The sequence below is a fragment of the Artibeus jamaicensis genome, unplaced genomic scaffold (genome assembly GCF_021234435.1).
Source record: "Artibeus jamaicensis isolate MK-2021 breed Jamaican fruit bat unplaced genomic scaffold, CSHL_Jam_final contig_354, whole genome shotgun sequence".
NCBI classification, from domain to species: domain Eukaryota; kingdom Metazoa; phylum Chordata; class Mammalia; order Chiroptera; family Phyllostomidae; genus Artibeus; species Artibeus jamaicensis.
In genome coordinates, this window is record NW_026521803.1 from 42,517,085 (window position 1) to 42,542,448 (window position 25,364).

Consider the following 25,364-nt stretch of genomic DNA (forward strand, 5'->3'; position numbering starts at 1 on the left):
TCAGCTCAAGACTTTAAATTTCAAATTCTGTGCCCATTCTCCCGCAGTGGAGGAAGACAGAGGCTCTGAAAGACCATGAACCAAGGAAAAACCTTTAATCACGGTGTCCCTGTCTCCTCTACTGTGTGACTAGAGGAAAATCCAAAACCCTGCAGGGCCGCTTTGCCACTCTCCCGGGAAATCAAGAAACCAAGTTTGTCCAAATGTCTCTGAATGCCTTCCAATCCCATGACTGTGCTGGAGCAAACTCTTCGTAGCAGTAAGGAGCCTTCCTGCAGCTGGAGAGTCCAAGGTCAAGAGCCCACACTTGGTGGAGATTTGGCCATTGGGAGAAAGGGGATTCCCGTGAACTCAGAACTGGCTCCTCCCCTCCCCCCCATCAAGTCCCTCCCAGCCGGCCTTTTCCCCGGCATTTCAGCAGCCTGACCTGCTGGCCTGTGAGTCCCAGCGGTCTCTTGTCCTTGTAACACCCCTCTCGTTCCACCTTCTTCTCAGACGCTGTGGAATTCTAATGCAACGTCTTATCCATTGTTTTATTCAACCAAAGTACAGAGTCTAATGTATAAAAGTGACTGAATTAATGCCAGGAAAAAAGGGGGGAAAAAGACATGAGGGGGAGGAGAGACAGAAAGAAAAAATGGTGAATGTGAACAAGGACACAAGAGACACATTAGCATTATTAATTGACCGAGGGACAGCTAATCGACCATCTTGCCCATTATTTTCTTATTTCTTTCCTGTTCTTAAGCCATACCTGCGTGGCATGATCTTCCCCAAAGTCCTTCGTCCTCTTCTCATGTTTTCAACTGAGTGGTGGTCCTGTTCATTGATGGTGAGAGGCCGTGGCCTGTTTCCCAGGTAACCCTAAACACCTTGAGCCAAAGGTCTTTTTCTTAGGGACCCTGTGAACTAGCTTCTTGGATCCCAGCCCGTCCCCTCAGTCTGTGGCATAAATCAACGCAGGAGCTACCTCCTACGGAGTTGTCCTAAACCGTGGCCCCTGACGTCACCATCTCACCTGATAAGACCTGGCTGCCTGGGATGGCTCTCAAGGCCGCTGCACACTGGGCTAGACCCCGCGCCCCTCTCTTACTGCCAGGTGGCTGAGAACCCAACCTGCTCCGAAAAGGACCCCAGGCCCGTGGTGTTCCACTCTTCCCCTAGTCAGTTCTTCAAAGGAGGTTCTCAGACGCCACCTCAAAGAGAATCTCGCTGTCCTTTGGAGCCGTGTTTATCTCCTGAGACGCACTGTTTTAGGAGAAGAGCATTTTGGAGACAGAAAGGTACGGATGCTCCTCTACCTGCAGCTCAGTGACCTTGGACCAGCGGCCCAGCCATGCAGCTTCCATTTGCAAATCTGCACGTTTCTGAGAGCAGTGTCCCTGTTGGCATGTGCCTGGCCGGCAGCGACTGGAAGATGGCCCTGCTAGTAGCAGAGGCTTAACTCCCCGTGTGCTGAGTGACCAAGGAGCCAATGTGGAAGTGTAGGAGCAGAGAGAGGCAGGGACCAAGGGGCAGGAGGGAGGGGAGGAGCAGCTGGAGCATAGAAGGGATACTGGTTTTGTGGAGTCACGTTTATTAAAGAAAATGGCAGAAATCTTTCTTTGATGGAAATTTTTTTCACATTCCAGAAAGGTATAAAGAAATATTAACCACTTGGCAATCAGACATCTCTGTCAGAATGCTTTTCATTATTCTTTCTCCAGCAGCAGACTAACCTGTTTTTAACAATGCCAGCATCCCTGTAACAAATTAATATAATTGTGTGCTCTCCACTTCCTTTAAAATATGGATGTTTTCTGGTTACTTTTCTAAAAATCTGAGCTCAACCTTAATGACAATAAATAAGCAATGCTAATGCTTCTCCCAAATGGATTTCCACTTGATCATTGACCAGACTGATTACAAATATTTAACAGAAAAATGGAAAATAGTAATTGCATTTATTTTTATATTTGCACAATAGCAGTAATACCTTCATGCCAACCATCCATAAATCTGAGCTGATGAATGTTTGGAGCAGACCCCAGAGTTTTTCATGTACAAATTAAGGCTGGAGCGAGGTCAAAGCATGTTTATTTTCAAAAAGGCAGATGCTGAAACCACGACAATAACTTAAGCTTTTTTAATTATTATTTTTGTGGGGTTTTTTTCACACCTAACATTATCATTGACTTGGGAGCTAGCGTTTGGCTGCCCATAGTAATTATGTGGTTTGAGAAACTCTACAATGAGAACGCTGCCCCGAATTGACCATTTTAAACTTGGTCTCATGACTTGAATTTTCGACTTCCTCCTTAAAGGTAACAGTGCTTATTTGAATCCCGAAACAAGCAACGGAGCAGAAAACAGAAGTTTTGGGCAAAATAATTACCTGGGGCGTGAAGCTGCCTTCTCTCCTCCCTCTCGCCGCCCTCACTGAGACTGTTGAGAGCAAAGGGGCCACCATATTTTTCTTTCTTTGGGAGCATTTAATAACCCCTAACTTTTTTATGGTGAAAAATTACAGACTTAAGAGAAGTTGAAGGGATAGTAGCATGGAGATGCACTTATACTTGAACTCGACAATGAATATTTTTGGGTATTTATTTCTCTTTCCCTCACCTATTTCTACTTAACTCTCCAGTTTTTAACTAAATCTTTGAAAGTATGTCGCATATATTATAATATCTACCCTATTATTTCAATATCTGTCTCCTGATTAAAGAACAGTCTTTTCCATAAATGTAATGTGTTATCACATCTAAGACGCCTAATACTGATAATGAATCACTCATCGCTGTGGCTGTCACATTTAGTCTCCTTTAATTTAGATTTTTTTTTTCATCTTCCAAGATACTGGCATTTTGGAAGAGTACAGGAACTTGTCTTTGACCGTCTCTCCCACCTTGGCTTTGTCATCTTTTTTCTTCAGGTTGAACACTTTCACGAAGTGGTGTCACTACTCCTGACAGCCTGACTTTACAGGGTACACAGTCAATCTGTCCCTGGAGGGGTGTTGTCGAATTCAGTCACGTGGATATGGTAGATTTTGCCGGATTTCCCTATGGTAAAAGTAACTGTTTTTATTTGTAATTAAAACTATTTTCCTCACAAACGTTAACTCAATAGATTAAGAATCTCTTGATGATCACTGCCTGAAACAAATATCACACTGATAATTGCAAGACAGAGACCCTGTTATGCCTTCTGTCGTTAGGTGACCTTGGCGTATTACAGAACAGCCTTCCTCATCGTTGGGTACGTGTCCTTTCCCTGTTTATTTTCTTATTTAAGTATCAGTCTGTACTCATGCATTTTTATGTACATTGTGTTATGAACCATTACATTACTCTTATTATTTTTAATTGAAGATTTTATTGAAGTAATCGTAATTCATATATAGCTGTAAGAAATAGCAAAGGTTTGCAAAGTAATGGTATAATATAACCACCAGGGTATTGACATTGTTAAAATTCATCCATCTTCAGATTTTCCCAGGCTGGCTTCCACTCATTTGTGTGTGTGGTACCTCTGTGCACTTTTATCACTGGGGCGGGTCTGTGTGTGTGTATCCAGCAGCACAGGCAAGATACTGGTCGGCTCCGACACCACAGGGATTTCCTGCTGCCCTTTTATAACCACACTCATCTCCCTCCCACCCTACGCCACTCCTGTCTCTCACCCTTGTTATCTTTCTCCGTTTCTAAAATGTTGTCCTTTCAAAGTGTTCCATAAAGGGCATCATAACACATGCAATCTTTTGGGATTGTCCTTTTGTACTCAGTATAATTTCCTTGACTGTATCTTGCCACAGTCCTGTAATAGGTGGAAAGAAACATCTGTCGATAGTCTATTCTTTTCAAGGCTGAGTGTTTCACGGTGTGGCTTTATCACAGTGCATTTAGCCATTTGCTCCCTGAAGGACATAGGGGTTGTTTCCAGTCTAGGACTTTTACACATACGGCTGCTATAGACATTCATGTACAGACTTTCGTGTGGACATTAGTTTTCATTTATCATGCATAAAGACAAATGAAAAGGTCAGTTGGCTCGGAGGGTTCATTACAAGTTCATATATGATGGATGCTTATTCAGTTTTAGAAGAAAGTGTCAAGGCATTGTCCCAGGCCATATTTGGTGTCCCATATTGCCATCAGCAGTGTGTAAGTCATCAAGTTTTGTCGCATCTTTGTCATCATTTTCTGTTGTGACTTTCTTTTTAATTTTAGCCCTTCTGATAGGTGTGCAGTGATACCTTAACATGCTCTCAATTTGTGTCTCCTTGATGAGTGATGTAGAACATATTTTCATGTACTTATTTGACATCCATATATTGTCTTTAAATGTCTGTTCATGTCTTTTGCCCATTTTGCAATTGGAATTTTTAAAATATTTTTACTATGAAGTTCTGATAGTTTTTAGTATTCTAGATATTAGTCCTTTTTTAGGTATGCGGTTATTTTTTTCTCAGCTGATAGCTCGTGTCCATCTTCTTTACCTGAACTTTCACAGAGCAAAAGTTTCTAGTTTCAATGAGACCCAATTTATCGATTTTCCTTTTGTTAGTTTTGTTCTTGGCTTTGAGGCTAAGAATTCTTTGCCTAGTCTCCATTACTGAAGATTTTCTCATGTTTTAATAATTTTTTTTTTAGTTTTACTCTCCACACTAAAGTCCATGATCCCTTTTGAGCTAACTTCTGTGTGAGGCTCAGGCTGGCTGGGGCTGAAGCTTTCTTGCCCGCGGATGTTCAGTTGGTCCAATGCCATTTCATAAAAAGGTTATCCTCCCCCCACTGAATTGCTTGGGTACGCTTATCAAAAATCACGTGGGCAGACTGGTGTGTGTCTATTTCTAGATCCCCTGTTCTGGTCCTTTGACCTGTGTCCCTCTCTCTCTTCCCAAGACCACACCATGAATTACTGCAGCTGTATCATCAGCCTGAACACTGGGTAGTGTGATTCCTCCCACTGTGTTATTCTTTTTCAAGATTGTTTTTATCTATTCGCAACCTGCTGATACTCATGCAGGTGACTGTGTCTTCAGCAATCAAGTCTTTCTTTTCTCTGAGGCAGGAGCTCTTGTCATCTGTCAAAGTCCATGAAAGAGTGGCAAGTGCCATTGTTCCTTCATGGTCCTTCAGACACATTTTCCTTCCTTAGAAAATATGAAATGAGTGCTTTGGAAGGGCCAGTGTTAAAACTGTGTTTTCAGCTTTTCATTTAGAAATAGTGACAGACTTGGGGAAAGTTGTGTACGTTACACAGTGAGCTCCTGGGTCCCCTGCCCCAGCTCCCCCAAGGGTTACGGTTTACAGAAGGACACCATCGGGCCCAGGTATTGAATATGGGCACTGTGCATGTATGGAGACCTTGATGTCATCTCATCACATGAGCGGGTCTGTGTTGTCGCCGCTGCAGGCTGGACACAGAACTGTCCATCACCCCAGGAGGTATCCACGGCTCGCCCTGGTCGACACTCTCATGACCTTTCCCTTTCCACTGGGTCAATTTAGTCTGAAAATCCATAGTTTCACTGAAGTATAATGAGGAATTGATCATTTTTCAAATTTCCCCAGTATCTTTCTCTATGTAGGTTGTGATTATTCTCACGAGCAAGTTTTAGTTTTCTTAGACACATATCAGTCCCACTCTGTTGCTTTTTCTTCTTCTGGTCTCCAGTGATGCCTATTTTAATGATTTTCCCTATGTGTACAACTGTATATTTTTTCCATATCTGTTTCAAAATGACAATCTGATATTAGATGTTTTGTTTTTTATCATGCCTGCAATCGCCATTTTTAAGTGCTTAGAGCAGATACAGGTATTGTATAATACAGTTCCCCTCTGCTTTATGATTATTTCCTAAGAAAATAATTGCCACCAGCTCTTATATATTGATCTTTTTCGAACATCTTCCTTCAGTAGCTCTGCATTTCTCCAAAGATGGGCAGGTGAAGGCAGGGATACGGAGACCAATGGCTTGCTGTGCTTCTTCCGTGGTGTGTGGTCCTTGGGGGAGGGTTGACAGCCAGGCGTCGGCTCATCTCAGCTCCCTGTGCTTCTTGAGGAACATTGCTTTGCCCTGTTTGCTACTTCTTTTTCTGTACCCCCAAACCTCTAAGGGATGCTCTCCTCTCCCTGGGGCAGGTTCTCTCAAGACTGGCCCCCTGAGTCCCCCTCCCCTTCAAACTCTTCCCTTTCAATTCCCAGAGGCAGGATTCTGGCCCTCAAGTCGCCAACACTCTGGTTGCCTGTCTCTGCCCCAAAGTGGGGACCGCCCCCCCCTCTCTGGCAGTGAAGTAACCAGTATACTGCATCACTGAGCATGCTCCACTTAGCCTTTATCCTTTACCCCACCCACCTAGAAAGGGCAACTATAGCCATATCCACATTTCATTAACATCTTAGTTCCCTACAGGTATTTACTGTCATAGTTAAGATGACTCTTAGAAAGAAATAAATTCAAATGTGATTGTGCTGACTTTCAGAATATGTGTAAGTGAGGTGCGAACCAAGACTACAATGTATTTGTTTCTGACAAAACAAACCAAAAAAAGGGTCTATTTTCTTCCTCTTCTCCACTGAAGGATGGAAAGGATGTTTTCACCATCCATCATTGAGAGTTATGTGAATTTAAAAATCACAATAAATTTCTATTAATATCTCTAGAATAAGGACTAGGATTGGAAGTTGGGAGGGTATGAAACTGTGGGGCCTGAATAGCCCCTGCTGACGAGCGGGTGGGACTCCAGTGGCCGTGCCTCAGCAGCCCCAAGCCCTCAAGACATTTTTGGCTGAGAGCAGGGCCTGGTCCGTTCATGCTTCAATTGAGTTTACAGTAAACAATCACAGCAGCCCCGTCACCGTCCACAGTGAAGTAAGGAGCAGTAGTAAAATATTTGTTACTGACTGATTTCTATGCAGAAAATCAAAGCCCTGGCCAATTTCCGATGTGTATTATAAAAAGAAATCTATAAATTAGGAGCAAGAACATGAGCTGAATCACACACAAAAAGAGAGAAAGAGAGAGACACAGTGTGTACTATCAAGCACAATACCCCACTGGATATGATATTATTGGAGCAGGGCATTCGGATGGCATGTCCTTGGATCCCAGTCATTTCCTGTGCTTCTCTTACTGTCCACACAACTTCTCATCTGAGGGGTCTGTGGCTGTGTCCCTCCCTAAGGAAGGCCACGTGCAAACACAAGGCTCATCTAATTATAAAAAAGAAAGATAGTAAATCTATATTCATTTAAGAAGTAGTTACAACAGGCTTTTCTCAAAGCCTTTTTTCGACAATGAAAAATCTCTATCTTAGAGAAATAATTCATGACTACATTAACCTCCTTGTCAGGGGTCTGAAAAATGATGCCTTCTATTGCATGGGCCAAACTTTTTCAGATCCATGATAATAATGAGGAAAGGGGTCTGTTGGTTTGGGACATGACCTCTCATTGCCAGAGGCTGCCCACCTCCGTGAGGATGAAGACACTGAAGTTCCCAGCCACAACAGATACTCTCAGAGCTTCCTTTATGGTGCTGCAAGAAAATATTTCTGCAGAACTGCTTTTTAAAAATAGTTGAGTCATGACAAACTTTATGATTTTATAATTAGAAAATGCAAAAAAATCAATGGAAAATGGATTGGAATTAATGAGTTCAGTAAAGTGGCTTGATAAAAGATCAATATACAGAAATTAATGACGTACAAAGAAGCCATAGGTATCTAGAAAAGGTAACAGAAACAAATGACTTTATTTCTAGTGACAAAGACTCCCATAAAATTCCCAGGAGTAGACAGTTTGAGAAATGTGCAAGACCTACATAAATACATAAATCATTACAGCATACGAAAGATGTCAGACCTTGCTATAATCATCTATTTATGCAATGTGATTCCAATAATGAGACTATTTAAAAAAAATAAAGCTTGGTCTACAACAGATCTCTCATGGGACATTCTCTGGAGAGTACCCCACATGAAGCTAAGACACCAAGTTGCCAACTAATAAGCAGCATTGGTCCCAAAGGCTGAGACCCACTTAGAAAAAAGGTCATGAACAGAGAGCTGAGAAGAGCTTCAGGCAGTCTTGTGGGACTGGGGGGAAAAAAAATCGAGTTTAGATAGTTGCCAAGGCAACCAGGATTTGAGGGAATAAGATCCTGGAAGGAAGCAAGCACAGAGAACTGGGCCTGACATTTCATTCTGCTCTGCTTCATGGGGTACTTACTGTTGGGTACTAACCTCTGAGGGGCAGGGAAGCCCAGCTGGAAGAGGTGGTTAAAAGTGTTCAATGGCCTCGTGATACTGGAGCCCAGTTTGGATTTCCGTGTGCACCGAGAAAAAAGGACCACAGCAAACATCCCAGATTCTTATGGGATTCTAAAGTGGTACACTCCAGAGGTAAGGAAAAATTCAGTATAAACTAGTACTGTCAAAGGCAGAAACCCAGATTCCAATCATCTGCAGTGCAGACTGGATGATACTGATGAAGTCTCTAGCTACAGCAAAAAGCTGAACTGAAGCCTCTTTGGACAAAGCTCACATCACTCAAACCCTCGAGTTATCTCTAGAACGTTTCATACGTGTCTTCCAGCATCCAATCAAGTGTCAACAGTCATATCCAGGAAAGGAGCAGAGGGAAAATTTAGTCAATAGAAACAGGACTATAACTTATTTAATACAGGAGTTAAGCAACATACCAACTTGAGACATAAAATACGAATGATAAGGTAGAAAGCCAGCAGAGAGCTGGAACCTATAAAAAGGAATCAAATGGAAATTCTGGAAAACATTACAAATGAAATCAGAATTTAATTAATTTAATCAATAAAAACACAATGCATGTTTTTAAAATAAAAACAGCCAAAGAGTATATTAGTAAACTAAAAAACAAGTCACTGGAAACATCCAGACTACACACACACACAATTGTAAAAATCTCTAGGGTAGGAAATACGACGTTGACTTTAAGCCAACACGAAGTGGGGGCTGTGAACTTGAATTCCTGGCATAAAATCTGGCTCCAAAAGTGTTCTTCCCTTCCTGGAGAAAGGAGGGGCACAACTTGACTCAATGCCCTGAGAAACAAGGAGCAGAGTGGGTCTCAGAGGTTGGTGGAGAACAACCATCCAAGTGAAAGCCCCCCCCCCCACACACACAGATGCAACGTACAAAAAGCACGAACTATTTGCATAAGGAAAGAATTCAAGCTGATGTTGAGCTCAAAGTTATTCCAGAATTGCTCATTTCTTCAGGGCTTCGAAAGTGGCAAACTGGAAGTGGTTTTGTTGAGAGGCTTTAGTGGTCCCAGGCTTGGGAGATTTCTAGAGAGAGAGAATCTTTCCGAAGGTGAATTTATAATAAAACAGTACAGACCATGAGAATACATCACCATGAGACATCTGATTTTTAAATAGGCAAATTAGCACCCCAGAATGCAAAAATAGTGAAAGTTTTAAAAGAATAAAAGTACAGTGGGAGCCCAGTACTCATTGTTAATTCCTTTAGAAACTCACACAAATGCTGAAACCAACGAGTATCAAACAGGAAGCATTGTCTCTGGTGGGGTGGCATCATGACTCACACAAGTTCTAGCAAGTAGGACGAGTCCTGAGCAAGCGCCAAAGCTGAGACAATTTTTTCCTCATCAAAATGCAATGAATGCAGGGTTTGATGGGCTCTGAAGCCAACAAGTTTTGAGTTCTGACTGTAATTGTATTTGAAATAATAAATACAAGAAAGAAATAGACATATCTTGGAAGACATAAAATATAAAAATCAAATCATATGCAAAATACAATATGCCACTGGAACTTATAAATATTTCTAAAGTCTTTGAAATGGAAAAGATTGAAAAAATTAGACGGTTTGAGATTACTAGTTAATTAGAAGATAAATCTGACAATGTCAAGAATACAGCCCAAAATATGAAGAAATAACAATAATGTATAAAAATATCCTAGAAATGAAGAAGAGACATTGTTTTCGAATGTTACATCAAGCCAATACATAGACACGTATGTAAATGTGCAAAATTACATATAGAACAGCCCCAAAGAAAACAGATGACTTTTAGAAAGAAATGACAGATGAACAGATGGCTCATATTGGCAACAATAAGAAGACACTAGAAAAATATTTCCAAAATTCTGGAGAAAAATACCAGTCAAAATCAATTTTCCTTCCAGGGCGAAGGAAGAGAGACATTGTCAGAAATACAAAAATAAAGAAATGTATTAACCTGAGCCATCATAGAACAAAGTGCTAAAAATACATTCTTTAGGAAGAAGGAAACTGAAACCAGCAGGAGTGGGTGCCAGACCCAATGATGAGGTGATATCGTGAGTGGTTAAGGGTGAGGATGCTGTGTGACTGAGAGTGAAGTACTTCCCCTCTCTGAGCCTCAGTTTGCACATGGAAAATGAAAATAAAAATGCTAACATCACTTATATCATAGGCTTCTTGAATGGGGAATAAACAAGTCAATCCTTGCAAAGTTCTGATATGCAAGTACAATAGATATTGACTAAAATATAGGCAAATGAGTTGCTAAATTTGAAGTCATGTTGATATAAAATGCTAAGAATAACACTTTTAAGGTTGTGTTATTAAGATTTTATTAAGTTTATTATTTTAAAAATAATACACTTAAAGGCACAAACAGAACATCGGAGAATAACATGGTATAAAGATGAGAGGACACTGTGAAAGTATTTTAAGATCGCTGAATTGTTTTCTGCTACACAGGGAAGGGGGAAAACAAACATAAGGCAGACCACGCTATAGAATAACATGACCGCCCACCCAGCAGCATCAGCATAACTGGGAATTTGTAAGAAATGCAAATCCTCAGGCCTCATCTCAGACCTGCTGAGGCAGAAACTCTGAAGACGGGCGTCCAAGTATAAACTTGAACCAGCTCTCCAGGTGATTGTAAGGCACAGTAAAGTCTGAGAACATCTGGTGGAGAAGCTAACAAAGAAAGAAGTGAGAAAAGTAAGTTCTAATAAGTGGACGACACAAAATTATCAATAAAAATCCAAATAAATAGCAATACCTACCTATTGTTTTTTTAAAAAAGAGATATCACATTGGAATAAAAAATCCAGGTACCTACTTCATACAAGATGCATGCACATAAGAGTACGGACCCAGAGTGACAGAGAGTGAAGACGTGGGAAGAGATGATTCCCACTTGGTGGACCAGCGATTTCAACCGTGAGCCACAAGAATTCTTACAACATGCCGTACCTGACTCTGAGGGGCACTGGCCTCTTTTCCCTTAGCTTGTCAAATAAAAAATGACAACAGCCAATACAACAACAGCTGTTCTGTGTGAATGCATCAAAATTATACCCACTTTTTTGCTAGGTTGGCAAAAAATATATAATATTTGGTGTGCCTCAGAATTTTAGTAATTGCTTTATGCGTGCCACAAGATGAGAAAGGTTGAAAATCACTATGGTAGGCTGTTGCTGTTTCCAGTTATTCCCACCACGCTCTGTTGGAATACTGAACCTTCTCTTCTGCAAACTTGCCTTCGTCGGTGCCCTGTGGCAGAAGCGACATGAGCCACATCTCAGGTGAACATCCTTTCCTGGTGCTGTCTGTGCTTTGCTCCTCTTCACCTTGAGACTGGGATAAAGGCTGCCCTTTCAGCCCACTCCCACCTGGAGGAACTCCTAAGCAGAGCTGAAGCTCACTTTCACACAACAAGGTCAAGAGCAAGAAATACGCACCCTTGTTACAGAAATCCACTGAGGTTGCAGGGCTGTTCCTCACCACAGTGTAATCTAAGCCAAGGTTGGTTGGTATAATGTAGTGCGATTTTTGAGGTTAAGACATTTACTAGAAATAGCCTAACAGTCCTCAGCCCTCACACACCTAATGAATAGTTCCTAAACAGAAGCCCAGGGTTGATAACATTGAAAGAGGAAATTGGCCCAAATCAATATATGCGAGAAGTAACAAATCTACAAACATGAAGGGAGATGTTTACCTGCATCTCTTAGAACTCTGCAGGTAGGTCTAGAGCCCTGTCAGACCTAAGGTCAAAGTCAACCTGAATGTCTTACTCTGGGGAGGAGATGGGGCCCCATGGCTGGCCGGCTGCAGGTGACAGTTGGCCTCACGTGCTGTGTGTGACTCCGGCCTCAGTGCCATTGTGCGGTGAGGAAATAAACAGGGACAAGCTCATTGTCAGTGGGATGCGTGTCTGTGTTGACATGTACAGTGTGAAACTCCTGGGACAACACCCAGCACATTAAAGATTTTAAAATAGTAACTGTAGTTTTAGAGTTTGGAACAATGACTGCAGCAACTACTACAGTTGCCATTGCTCTTATATGGTTCTTCTGTGATAGAAAAGACACTACAACCAAGTTTCCTTTATTTCTCCATTTTCCTCATCAGACCAGAGGGCTCCCTCCGTTTCCTCAGCTGAGCACCTGAGATCTCCAGGATCATCTCTCTCTGTTCCTCCATGTGTTTTACAAACACAAACAGACCTTTTTTCCCTGGTGTCTTTTTTTCAATATTCCAGAATACCACACAAACAAGCTAATATAGAGAGCAAGACTCAAAAAGCTTAACTTTTGAACACGTGGCTTTCTTTTTCCAATAAGGGGAAAAGTCACCAACAGCTGAGTTTCTCGTAGTTCATTGGTCTCAGTATTCCCGGTGAACACTTAAGGCAACCAGAAAAGTAGCTTGCGTCTCATAATTAAGCACTAGCCTTTCACAGACTGGGAGGGCTCAGGCTGGCCCTGAAGAGTTACAGCATGGTTTTGTCTTAAGAGGGATGATTTTTCTACTCCAAACGTTTGAAAACACATTAAACCCAATCCATGCAGTGTGGGAGAAAATGTGAATATCTAATTTAACCCCTGGATCTACCTGGGTTGCCACTGAGGCCCAGGGGTGACAGGCTCCCTGCAGTGTGATCACCTGGGCTCCATCTCCTCGCCTCCCAGGTCCACGCATGCCCACTGGCTTTCCTCTCTGACATGCTCAGAACCAGCCAGTAGCAGTCCCGCCTCTCCTGCAATACAGGTGACGTTAAAGGGTGATCACCAGCCACATCCACGTGCCCCCCGCCAAAGGAGGCACAGGGCATTAAAGAAAAGTGGCTGCAAGGAAGAGATGAACTGACCAGGAACACAATAAAAGGATGCTGCATGCTTTACACTGACTAGATGCTGAACACTGACTAGATGCTGGATTTTCAACATTGGTAGATGAACAACCCAAATTCCTGGTGTTTCAGTAGAAGCAATCGACCTGAGAAGAGCTACATCTGCTGAGGCACGTGACTGGGCTGCGTCAAAGCTCTGCAAGGGGACATGGCCTCTTCCCTACCATGTCTTGCTTATGCGCATCATCTGATGTCAGAAGCAAATATGTCACTGGCCACCAGAGAGCCCCAACGTCCTTCCTGAAGGCCACTCAGAGCCCTTTCCAGGTGGTGCCTGTGCTCCTGAAGCAGACACTGTGCCCGGCAGCCAGGAATGTGCACATGTTGTTCATAGTCAGGGCCATGGACTTCAGTCGGTGCCCAAATGTGTTCCTTTGTATATGGAGAGGAACGGGATGCAAGCGTCTCTGTTTATTCAGATAAAAACTAATGGCCGTGAAATTTCCACCACTGCGGGTTTTGACTCTAAGATACAAATCCGAGAGGCTGGCTGCTTTCTCTCCCCATTTCACAATGGTGCACTAAGGCAGGGTATTGGCCTTTTTCCATGTTGGTCTTAACACCAGCACTAAAATAATTTTGTTTTTCTCTCTAATGATACAACCATCAGGACTGAAATTTTCTGAAGGGCTCTTCCACCACCCAAATTGGACACATTTTGGAGTTTTTATACTATCCTGAGAAGCAACACACCCTTCTTCCCATTTCTCATGGAGACATTCTTACTGATCTATGCCTGATATTTCTTCAGCTTGGGCTGCCAATTCAGCTGAGAAGTAAGCAAATGCAGAAAGTTTTAAGAGGTAGAATGGCACTTCAAATTTTATCCAATTATATTTATAAGCAATTAATTTAGGAACCAAAGCAAAAGCAGTGATTGGCCTCTCCTCATCTTACTGAGCCCACTGAGTAAGATGGTGAAGCTCAGTGGGCTCAGGTAACTTGCTCAGCAGCACACGAGGGCCACGGTGGGGCCCCTTCCCATGACCTTGTGCACTAGAGTTCAAGGTGCCTTTATGCGCAGGTGTCAGAATAACAGTTCTGAAATGTAGCTCATTCTTATCAGAAAATATCAAAACATAATATGATTAATCACCTCCTAGTCAATTTGAGTTGTCCTGCCTAAAAGAATTATTTATTAAAACTTTAATTTACTGAAGTAATCTTGAAAACTGAGTACAAACGCAGAAAGCTTACAGGAACTGTCAGGCGTGGATTGTCACCCCTCATGATAAACACTCATTACCAGTGTGTTCTGACTTGTCCGTCCAAATCAGGAATCTGAACTGCGCCCCCCAGCGCCCACTCTGAGGAAGCTGTGCCCCTGGACTTAGCCCAGAAACAAGCAGTAGTGAAAAGAGAGGCAGCTCCCCTAGTCCCCACCCCCACTCTTCTACCCGAACCCTGAATTCAATCTCCCCGTCAATATTTTGATTCAGGAGCTCGTCTTTTTTTCCTATCTTTCCTGTTCCTCCCATAGTTCTGTCTTGAGACTCTCACATTTTAATCAGGATGTGCATTCCTCTCAGACACGTCTAGAACTCCTGCTCCTAATATAGTTTACTGCTTTCTTTCCTTTGATTCTTAAAAAGACAGCGCTTCCCTTGAAAATACTCTTCTCCTACTCGTAACTATGTAGGTTCTTTTAGGTTCTTTCCCTGTTGTTCATTTGGGTCTGTTATCTTAATGTCTTTGTTGTGAGACAGATACCATCTTCAAACAAATAGAAAATACTTGAGCACCGTTTCACATTGATCTGTTTTAACCAAATCGAATCCCGCAGAGCGTTCAGCAATAGATTTCCATTGGGACTTCCCCTAGTCAGTGTGGAGGCCTCTCCTTGAAGAAGAAAACCGACTGTGATCCAGAAATAAGCAAGATGGTAATGATTTGAAGATTAATCCCTTGATGCGACACTGTCCCAGAGCCAACTCTCTGACCATCTAACAGCCATGCTGAATTTATTGCCCCAAAACTGATCTTCAGGCCAAGTGAAAATAGTCGCTTTCAGAGAAATGTGTACTTCTTAGGGACAAATGAATGCAAGCAACAGGATGGATCCAGTTTTCAAGGTGACATTTTTCATCTTAGTTCCAAAGCCTATGAAGAAAACCAAAGGGAGATTTTTGGAACCATTCCCAAGCCATCCAGAAATGATTTCATGCTGTCTCCTTGGAACAGTGTTTTGGTCCTCTAGCATCTTAAAAAATAGTCTCATTATCAATAAAAATGAGGAGGTAAAGGACTGCTTCTATCTGCAGATTTTACTAGACAATGCGTCACCTGTAGAAACATAATTAACAACTGGAATGGAACCAGCCAAATTCTTGGTTCCAGGGAAATCCCTAGACCGTAATGTATTCTGAAACAATTTCACATCATCCTGCGAGTTTTATTTTAAGATTGTCCAAGGGAAATTAGAATCACAAGGCATTTAAGCACAGGAAGGCTCTTCGACTTAAAATCCACCTGGAACGTGAACATCATCCGAATGTGAATGGTAGTGATCATTGGTCTGTGTGTGATCTTAGGGTTGATTGTGAAAGCACAGACACACTGCAGAGCACTGCCAACTGGGAAAACCCCGAGAAATGCTGGAGATTCGCGGCTCTGAGAAGACCTGGGGAATCCTGCTGCCCTTTTCACTCCCAGGAACAGTGATGTGTTTTACACCAACTGCAAGACATACCTTACTATTGGACAATGCTTCACAAAAATTTTGTCTCATAAACCCCTTTTATCCTTATATAAGGATAAACCCCTTATATATCCTTATATATAATCTCCTGAAACCTACTAGTAATTTTACTAAAAATTTTTTATCCTCACCCAAGAACATTTTTTCATTGCTTTTAGAGAGAAGGGAAAGCACAAAAAAAAAAAAAAAAACATTGATATATGAGAGGAACATCAATTTGTTGCCTCCTATAGAAGCCCGGACCAGGGATTGAACCTGCAACCTAGGTATATGCCCTGACAAGGAATCGAACTCAAAACTTTTCAGTTACAGGACAATGCTCCAACCAACGGCCAGCCAGGGTCTTCTTAGTAATGTTAAAAATTTATTTTATCATATGCGCATGCTATGTGTTAAGGACATTTTTTTAAAGCAAGAATATTTCATTTTTGATCAGAAGGGGCAGGGAACGGAAGAGTGAAGAGTCTGTATTTGGGGGTTTGGTCTTCTCTCCTGAGCTGTTGCCTTCACCTGCCCCTTGTCAAATAGCTCTTTCCTCCTCCCTAACCAACTGAAGTTGCCTCTTTGCTTTCTGATCTTACAATCCAAACCTGTCACACACGGGCTTGGATCTCAGACCCGACATGGAATTCTCTCCCTCCCTCCAGTGCAGGCTTCCACAAAGACCAAGCATAATCTCCTCACCCCCCAAGTTCTGGCTTCTCTGCTTATTGAGTCCTGAGGAAACAGATGGAGGAAGGGTTCTCCAGTGAGTGAGCATTGTCGTCATTCTCCCTCGGGTACTCGAGGTGGCCATGGGCCTGCTCTGGTGGGCAGGACCTTTGAGGTCTTCGGGAAGTCCTGACACGGGCCGCTTGCCCCACTGACCCTGCTGTGAGCCAGTTGTGCTTCAGCCGCCAGTCTATGCTCCTCTCTGCTGACCTTGCCAGGATTCAGCCCCATAGTCTATCCAGAACTTTCTTTTTAAAAATACATTTTATTGATTATGCTATTACAGTCATCTCAATTTTTCTGTTTGCTCCCCTCACCCCATACCCCCATTCCCTCTGGCAATTCCCCCCACCTTTGTTCATGTCTATGCGTCATGTAGATAAGTTATTTGGCTTCTCCATTTTTTATACTGTTCTTAACATCCCCCCCGTCTATTCTGCATTTACCAATTTGTACTTCTTAGTCCCTGCACCTCTTCCTTCCCCTTCCCAACTGATAACCTTCCATAAGATCTCCATATCTATGATTCTGTTTCTGTATCCAGAACTTTCTACGGCTGGGATCTCCTCTCCCACCCTCACCCAGCAGGTAGCCCTCTCTTTATCTACAGAAGCCAGCTGTGAACAGCAAAAGTTATCATCTCCACTTAAATGGAAATGAACAGAGACTTCAAAACATCCAGCCTGTGACTGCTCTCCAAAATATCTGCACCGGGTCCTAGGATCTGTCTTTAATTGTGCAATCACCTACTTACTCACTCTGCAAGTTAGTTTCCATACCCAGTCCTGCACGAGGGTCTGGAGTGGCTAACTGGAGTAGGTCCCTGGCACTCAAATATCTCAAATGCATGGTTTGGGAAGAGCAGAGACGTAACTCAGTGGCACACAGGGGCTGGGATAACATAACGTACAGAGAGCTGTGGAACTACGGAGGAGGGCTGTCAAATGTAAGCGTGGGTCTGAAGGGGTTACACTGAGAAAGTCCTGTTTGGAACCAATTGTAAAGGATTATTCAGTGTGAGGGAAAGTGGAAGGGCACAAAAGCGGGCCCTTCAAGGAGGGGAAATAAACCATATTTTCTACGTAGAAAAAAAACCCTAAAAGATCCCCCACCTCAAAACTGCTCAACCTTACCAATTTGACTTCATCAGAAAAGGTTCTCTTTCACCTGCTAAACAGAGACAGCATCTTTCCATCTTTGCTGAAGCAAGTGTTTAGGTTGTAACTGGCTCCTAGTAGTCACCCTACAAAAAAAAGTGAGAAAAAATGAAAGTCATAAAATATCAATGAAGGCCAGTAAAGTAACAAGTAGTTGCCAACTTTCAAGAATGAAAAGCATCATCAAAATTGTGCATATTTTTATAAACCTATAAATTTCCACTAAAAATAATGACATCTATATTCTTTAAGGAACAGTGCATGTGGGGAGATATTTTCTTCACTTTTCAGCCAAGCATGTGTTTAAGAAGACTTTAATAAATATTAAAACATCACGTGTCCCCCAGTAACAGCGAATCTACACAGAAGAATTTGGTATACACAAGAAGAGCTGGGTTTGCTGAGGAAAACTCATCCTGTACAAAACAAGATGATTGTACCCATATTCTCCCAAGATTATTCATAAAAGCTAAATCCAGTGAGGACTAAATATAACAATTTATTGTCTGTGCACAAAACTAGTTTTGCCTTCATCTTACAATAAATTAACAGAACTAATTCAGCACTATTTTAAATTCTGCTCTATGATCCTGACTGATAGCTAGTTTTCTGTATATGTGATGAAAAATTCTTCACTGCTTTTAATAAAGCCTATTCAGGGTCATTTAACATTCATCCTATTATCATAAGGTCTACCTTTAGTGAAAGTAATACAATTTGAGTTTAATCATTTACCCAGTAAGCATTTATTAAAGGTCTGCTCTGTAATGACCTCTTTGGATTCAAGGGAATGTAGCCGTACTCTCCCCAGAATTTGGTGAAGAAGAAGGGGAGCTATTCACTCCCGAGTCTGTTTCTGTTTTGCTCTATTTCTGATCATCCTTTTCCCTACAATCAATAAACCCATTAGTTTCATAATTCACTCATTTAGTTTACTCTCTCTTCTGCATTTGTCTTGTTACTTCCAGGTATCTCTCCATTTTTCTTTTGGATGGTATTGAATTTCTTCATTTAACTAATTCTACACCTAATGAAAACATTATGTGGGTTTCTGTCCTAGAAAAACAGTCATTTACCCAAATTAAGAATTTGATCATAGCTGCAAGCAATTTAGAAAAAAATCTTAATGAAAAAACACTTTCATCACAAAGAGAGAAACATAGCAAAACTTGTTGCATATTTTATGCCTTTGTTTCTCCATAAAGAAGTTTAATTATTCATATACTACATATGCACTAAGATAGAAGTTCCAAAGATAAAGCCAAAACAAAAGGCACTTAGTCTAGGGAAAATAAATAGTTAAAATTCAATGGGTTCAGGTTATTGCATTTATATTTAATCTCATTTCTGTAAGAAAAAAACATGGAAAAGTAAAAGGTAGAAGATAATTCAGAGAAAACCACTAGTTAAATAATGATGGGACAAAATTAATTAACAGACAATAAAAAATTGAAGGACATTAATACAGAGAGTTTGCTTATGAGAGAACAAATAAAAGGTGGAGCTATAATGATTTTAAGGGTGAATCAGAAACAGATTAAAAACCAAAACGTTTTATAACACTCAAACAAATTCAACTCTTCTGCAGCAAAACCTTTAGATCCTGTACGCAGATTAGAAAGGTTCATAGTTTTGAGATGAAGGTTGCGGGCTGATCTGATTGAACTAAATGTGACAGATCGTGCCGAGGAGGAAAGAATGCTGATTGTGTCTAATTTCACTACGGGAACCCTGGTGCCCAAGCTCTTCCCGGGAGGTGACTGCCCCGGACAGGCCTTCCCAACTCCGTCCTCGCCGCCCTCCTCAGCCCGGCCTGATTCTCCAACACACTCACGCACACAGACACACTCACAAATACCCCCTATCCTAGCACACACACTCATTTTCACATACTGTCACATGTTCTCACAAATACCGTCACACTCATATATACCGATACCCACTGACACACCACACACACACACTGATCACACATAGAGACACACTGATACACACACAGACAGACACAATCACACATACAAACACCCTCACCTTCTTCCGGCTGGCCCTGCAGGTCCCCGATCAGATTCCTTCTGTGCTGCTGACCTTGGCCATCACTCCCCACTTCCTACCTGGCTAAGCCCTCAGAGCACTGCACACCAACCCCACCTGCCTGCCCACCTCAACTAGAAGAGGACTGAGAACAGGAGCTGTGTTTTTTCATAACACCTCCTCCTAGCACATTGCCTGGCTTAGAGTCAGGCAGATGAGACGCTAGTTGAATGTGCCTTTATTGATGATTTCAAGTTGAATGAAACTTCAATTGGGAGTCCTGAGAAATATTCAAAACACGAAAACGGATAAAGACAAAGCAGAGCTGTGTCATCCCAGACACGTCAGGCCTTTCCGCAGATACAGTGCATCGGCCTGCCATTCTGATTTTTGTTAGGAAAGCTTTCAAAACTTTTATAAATTTTCTAAACCAAACTCATATCAGTCTAATGGAAATTGTTTTCAATATATACTCTTGTGGCCCCTGCACATTCTTTCTGTGGAGGCTGGCAGTCCCTCAGGTCCACAACAAGTGTCCATTTGCTTAACCAGGGCCCTGCTGGTGGGCGGGAGATGGGGGTGACGATCACTTCCTCAGTTTCTGAGAAAATGGCCAAGCAGCCCAACCCAGCCTCTGACTCCACCTGGAGGAGGGACCAAGCTCACACGAGAGTCTACTTGTCCTTGACTCAGGTAGACGGTGTACCTCCCACTACAGAGAGCATGGCCCCTGAAATACGCAAACCAGTCCTTCAAGAAAGAAAACGCCCTTGTCAATCAGAACAGGGCACTACGGTCTTCATTACAATAGTACCTGTGGGAGGCTGCATGCTCTTTTTCTTGATTTTCTGACAATATTCGAGGGTCTCGATGAACCTGAAAAGGAATGACAAGTCTGCCTTGACATCCCATTGGCCAAACCTATTTTTGATGCTAAGGCAGCAGGACTGGCCCCGGAGCAAATGTCCCAGAGTCCCAGTGGTGTTGGCTGGGCAGCAGAGCGGTTGGCATTTAATCCACGGAGTCAAGAACCTGTCACACATGGCTTTTTATGGGGAGTTTAAAATGCCAAGCCAAAGGTTGGTGTGTCATCCACAGAAAGCAAGAAAAGATCTGAAGGAAATCTTATTAAACTGTTCTGGTGTAGGTTTATGCTTCGTGGAAAAGTCCGACATTTCTCTGGGCAGGTGTCCATGAAGAGAGTTCTTGATTAATTTCATGCAGGGGTTTTGGAGAGCTTGGCTCAAATTTTTCCACCTCCTATTCTTTTTGAGATCTCTGCATATTCAAAACAGCTAGAAAGCCCAGGTTCCAATGTGGTCTTGGTGCTGACCAATGGTGGGGGGGTGCTCTGGGGCCCAGGTAGGAATTCCAACCCTTAGTCACCCCACCTACACAAGGCTTGTATTCGAATCTAATTGACTCATGTTTGTGAGAGTGTTAGACACTACAAGACTCTGTACATGTCAGGCACTCTAATGTCTCAAGCAAAGAAAAAACTTGAGAACATAAGAAATTGAGAAGCAACCCTGGCTGGGTAGTTTAGTTGGTTAGAGCATCGTCCTGATATGCCAAGTTTGCAGGTTCAGTCCCCTATCAGGACACATACAAGAAGCAACCAATGCACATACTAATAAGTGGAACAGCAAATTGAGGTCTCTCTTTCTCCCCAAACAAAATCAATCAATCAATCAATAAAATATATTTTACAAATACAGAAGTTGAGAATTCACAGGAGTAAAAAAGTGATTATCTAATCAGTATCTTAGATAATTGGCATTTGCTAAATGCGAATAATACTTTTAGTAGCCTATCCTCAAATTTTTTAAAATAAGGAAAAAAACCCATCACGTTCTGCTGCTCTCTGAACCACTGACATTCAGACAGACCACGAGCCAGACCTTCAGCCCACACAAGTCTGTCACATTTAGCAACATCTCCTTGCTTAATCTACTCTGACATTTTCAACTATTTATTACATATTTCCTTTTACATTTAATTAATTTTTCTAAGAAATTCCCCTTCTAAAAATCAAATCACTCTAAAATATACCACATAGTAGGCAAATATTCCATTTGTTATTTTCTGAAAATAAGTCGAAGCACACTGAAATAATTGAAACTCACCTTAAAATATAATGTCCAACTATGGGAAATAGTTGCAGGGATTTTTTTTCTTTTCATATCTTGAATATAGCTTTTTGGTTTTCCTGGGATAGATTTTTACTTTCACTAATCCCCCGGGGCAGGGGTCCAGGAAGCCCTCCTCCCCACCCCCTGGGCAGCACTGCCTGACTCTGCCCACCTGGTCCTTTTCAGAGCTGGAGGCCGAGGACTGGTGCAAGCATCTCTGCATGGAGTGTCTGGGGACCAGGCTGAACGACATCAGCCTCGGGGAGCCTGACCTTCTGGCGGCAGGCGTGCAGCGTGAACAGAACGGTAAGTGACAGTCGCCTTCCGTCATTGTAAAGTCCACTCACAGTCATAGAACTGTAAGACTGAAAAGGAGCCCAGAAAGGTTTCAGACCAGTTGTTTTTCAAGGAAAGTGAACTGATCAAGCTGAGCTAAGAGACTTTCGCACAGCAGCTGGAAGCCTGCAGACTTCGTCCTTTGTGACATTGCTATTTATCTGAATAAATAATACATTAACCCATCATATATAAAGTTTTGAATGTACAACATGCTTATATTTTCTTCTTTGAGAGTTGTTGGATGTTAGCATCTATACGAACATATTTGGCTTACGTCATTTATCAACTGATTTTAGGGAATTTGGTGAATACAACAGTCTTGGCTTAGAATGCCATAACAAAATACCATAGACTGGGTGACTTGAGCAGCAAGAATTAATTTCTCATAGCTCTGGAGGCTAGAAGTCCAAGGTTAAGGTGCCAGCAGGGTTGCCCTTTTCTGGCTTACAATAATCACTTTCTTGCGGTGATCTCACGTGACACACAGAGACAGAGGGTGGGGGGAGTGCTCTTGAGTTTCTTCTTATAAGAATCCCATTACAACGGCCCCACCCTTATGGCCTCATCTAAATTTATTTCCAGAGACTCCATTTTTACATACCATCACTTCCGAGGGTCAGAGCGTCAGTATATGAATTTGGGTTGGGATGGAGGGCGTGGGGCGCAACTCAGCCCACAGCAAGCATGATTAGGACAGTATAGTGGCCGACATGTCAGGGTATACTAAAATCGAGCTCCACGTGGCACACGGAATGCACTTCCTGAATTTACTTCCTACACTGTTCTATAGTTTAACAGGCATTTCTGAAATTTCTCAAGAACTTATGCTGCAGGTTCTTGACTAACAGCTGTAAATAATGACATCAGAGCAATATAATGAACTCCTCTTTCTCCATTAAAAACAATATTTTCCTCACCATCACATGATCTAGTGGTATGAAAATGGAAATGTTTCAACGTTGCTAATTTGCAGTGGCCAGTGTTCGAAAAAGTTGACAGATATTGGCAACGCTTGACACTGTTATTAAAGAGACATCCTGGAATGACGTGTGGTTTTTCCTTTAGACAGAACAGGTAGGAGGCCTGCATCACGGTAACACTTGTTGGTTGTGATCCGGTCACGACTAGTAATGTTCTAGTAACCGTCACTGCCTCGCAGTCCGTGAAAAAGCATTACCTTCCGTTTGTTGCTAAACTGGAAAGCAAGTTTTCTGCACTAATTGATCACAAACACCTATGGGCACAAAACACGGCCAGTGCCCACAGTCTTCGGAAGGTCACAAAGGCAGCTCCAAGGCTCCTCTCCTCGCCTCCTTTTTCTGTCGCAGCTTCTCGTCCACTCTCTGGGACCTCAGCCCCCTCTGCAGAATGTCCATAACCACACTGTTCCATAGGCTGCTCAGTTTCAGAAAGAAAGGGGAAGAACTGTGACCGAGAACACTTGTCAAGTTCAACAGGAAAGAAATTCGAAGAAAGCCACTAAATTAGGCCTCCGAGGGGAGGCATTATCGTGTGTCTGCTTGGGGTGAACTGTGTGCTTTGATTTTAACTTGGGGGTTGCATATGGTTTCTATGCAAACGGATAATGCAATCCTTTGAGTTATAATTTCTATATCTAACTCGATAATAAAGTAATTTGCCTAATACATAAAGGGAAATTTTTAGTAAATTTTTGTAGGATAGGACAAACATAGAATTCAATGCCAGACCCACATTTAAAAATAAAAGCATAAGCCAACGGTGCCTGAAAAGCCATCTTCAGGCCACAGGAGAAATGCAGGCTCCTCCCCACAGACAAGACACGCTCTTCTAGTTTCGGTTTCCTCGTTTCAGCATGAAAATGAACACTCACTCACTCACGGGGCTGTCATGATGGCGAAATGAGACCCTGTAACATCAAGACAGACTCTCGTGCTTAGCTCAACTAAAGAATCATGAGTGTCTTTAAACACGAATAGAAAGAAAGAAATCAAAAATAATTCTGGCATGTACTTGAGAGAAGATCTGAAATTATAAAGCTGTCCTTTTTTAACTTCCAATCACCATTCTGGAAGCTTCAAGCTGAACACCTCTTAAACTTCTTCACTCCCTAATACATGCTTGAATGGGAATAAATCCTTTATGAACTATTTGTCATTAGTTTTTTTTCCCTTAAGGCATTTTGGTTAAAATACGTAATTCACTCTTCATCAGAAATAGTATTTTACTATTTTACTAATGATGTGCTTGGGTCCCCTTTGAAATTTCTCCTACACAATGAGGTGCACATGTGCACAGAACTGAGGTAATAAATTACACCACGGTGGCTCGTGTGTTCCAGTGCTGTCCTGCCACCAAGGACAGACTCACTGCTCGGCCGCAACCACAGCCTTCTTTCGACGTTCAAATTGCTGTTTTTCTTCTGCTATGTTTCTGACTCTTCAGACCATTTGATCTCATTTACTGGAGACCAGCTAAGAATGAGCATTTGTGCAAATAATTTTTAAAGGGGTAATGCATGTTGCTGAGATACAAGTAGTTAGGGTCTTCACATTTTTTAGTGGTTTTTAAGATAGCCTACAGTGACCTTAGAAAATATTAATGTATGGTGTTTCAATCACAGTTATTTATAAAGGATACACAAGACATAAAAACGATTCTAGAGAACAAATGTTAGCTATGAAATGTTAATGGGGAGGCCGTGTCATGACTGGGAAGCACCTCACTTGTAGGACGTTCCTGCAGTTGTTGTTAGAAGTGGACTCAGAGACCAGGTCCAGCTTGAAAGTGGTGCAAGGGAGCAGCATCCGGAAGAAAACGGACGAGGGACGGCAGACGGCCACCTGGTTCACGCAGTGTCAGAGCTGAGGGTCTGGTTTCGTCCAGGACCAAGTGTCCCTGCCTATGCACACACTAGACTTGGCAGGAATTGCTACTTTCAGCCTAAAAATGATTACAGCCTTTCTTCAGAACCAAATCAGTATTCCAGCACTGTTTCTCAATTATTTACCTGGGTTGTCCTAGCAACCATGCTCCTTGCCTTCCCCTCAGACACCCTTACATTTATTCACTCATTCATTCACCTGCCAAACACTTTTGAGGCTATATTATGCAATAACTGAGTTGAGAAAGGGT

At 42.2% G+C, this 25,364-nt stretch overlaps 1 protein-coding gene across 1 annotated transcript in view; it reads left to right on the forward strand.

The window, feature by feature from the left end:
• DOK6 (docking protein 6) overlaps window positions 1-25,364 on the forward strand; it is a 246,278-nt gene that overhangs the window by 121,161 nt on the left and 99,753 nt on the right. The window contains exon 4 of the mRNA XM_037145497.2: window positions 22,098-22,217. Within this exon, the coding sequence (XP_037001392.1) occupies window positions 22,098-22,217 (120 nt within the window). The remainder of the gene's footprint in view (window positions 1-22,097; window positions 22,218-25,364) is intronic.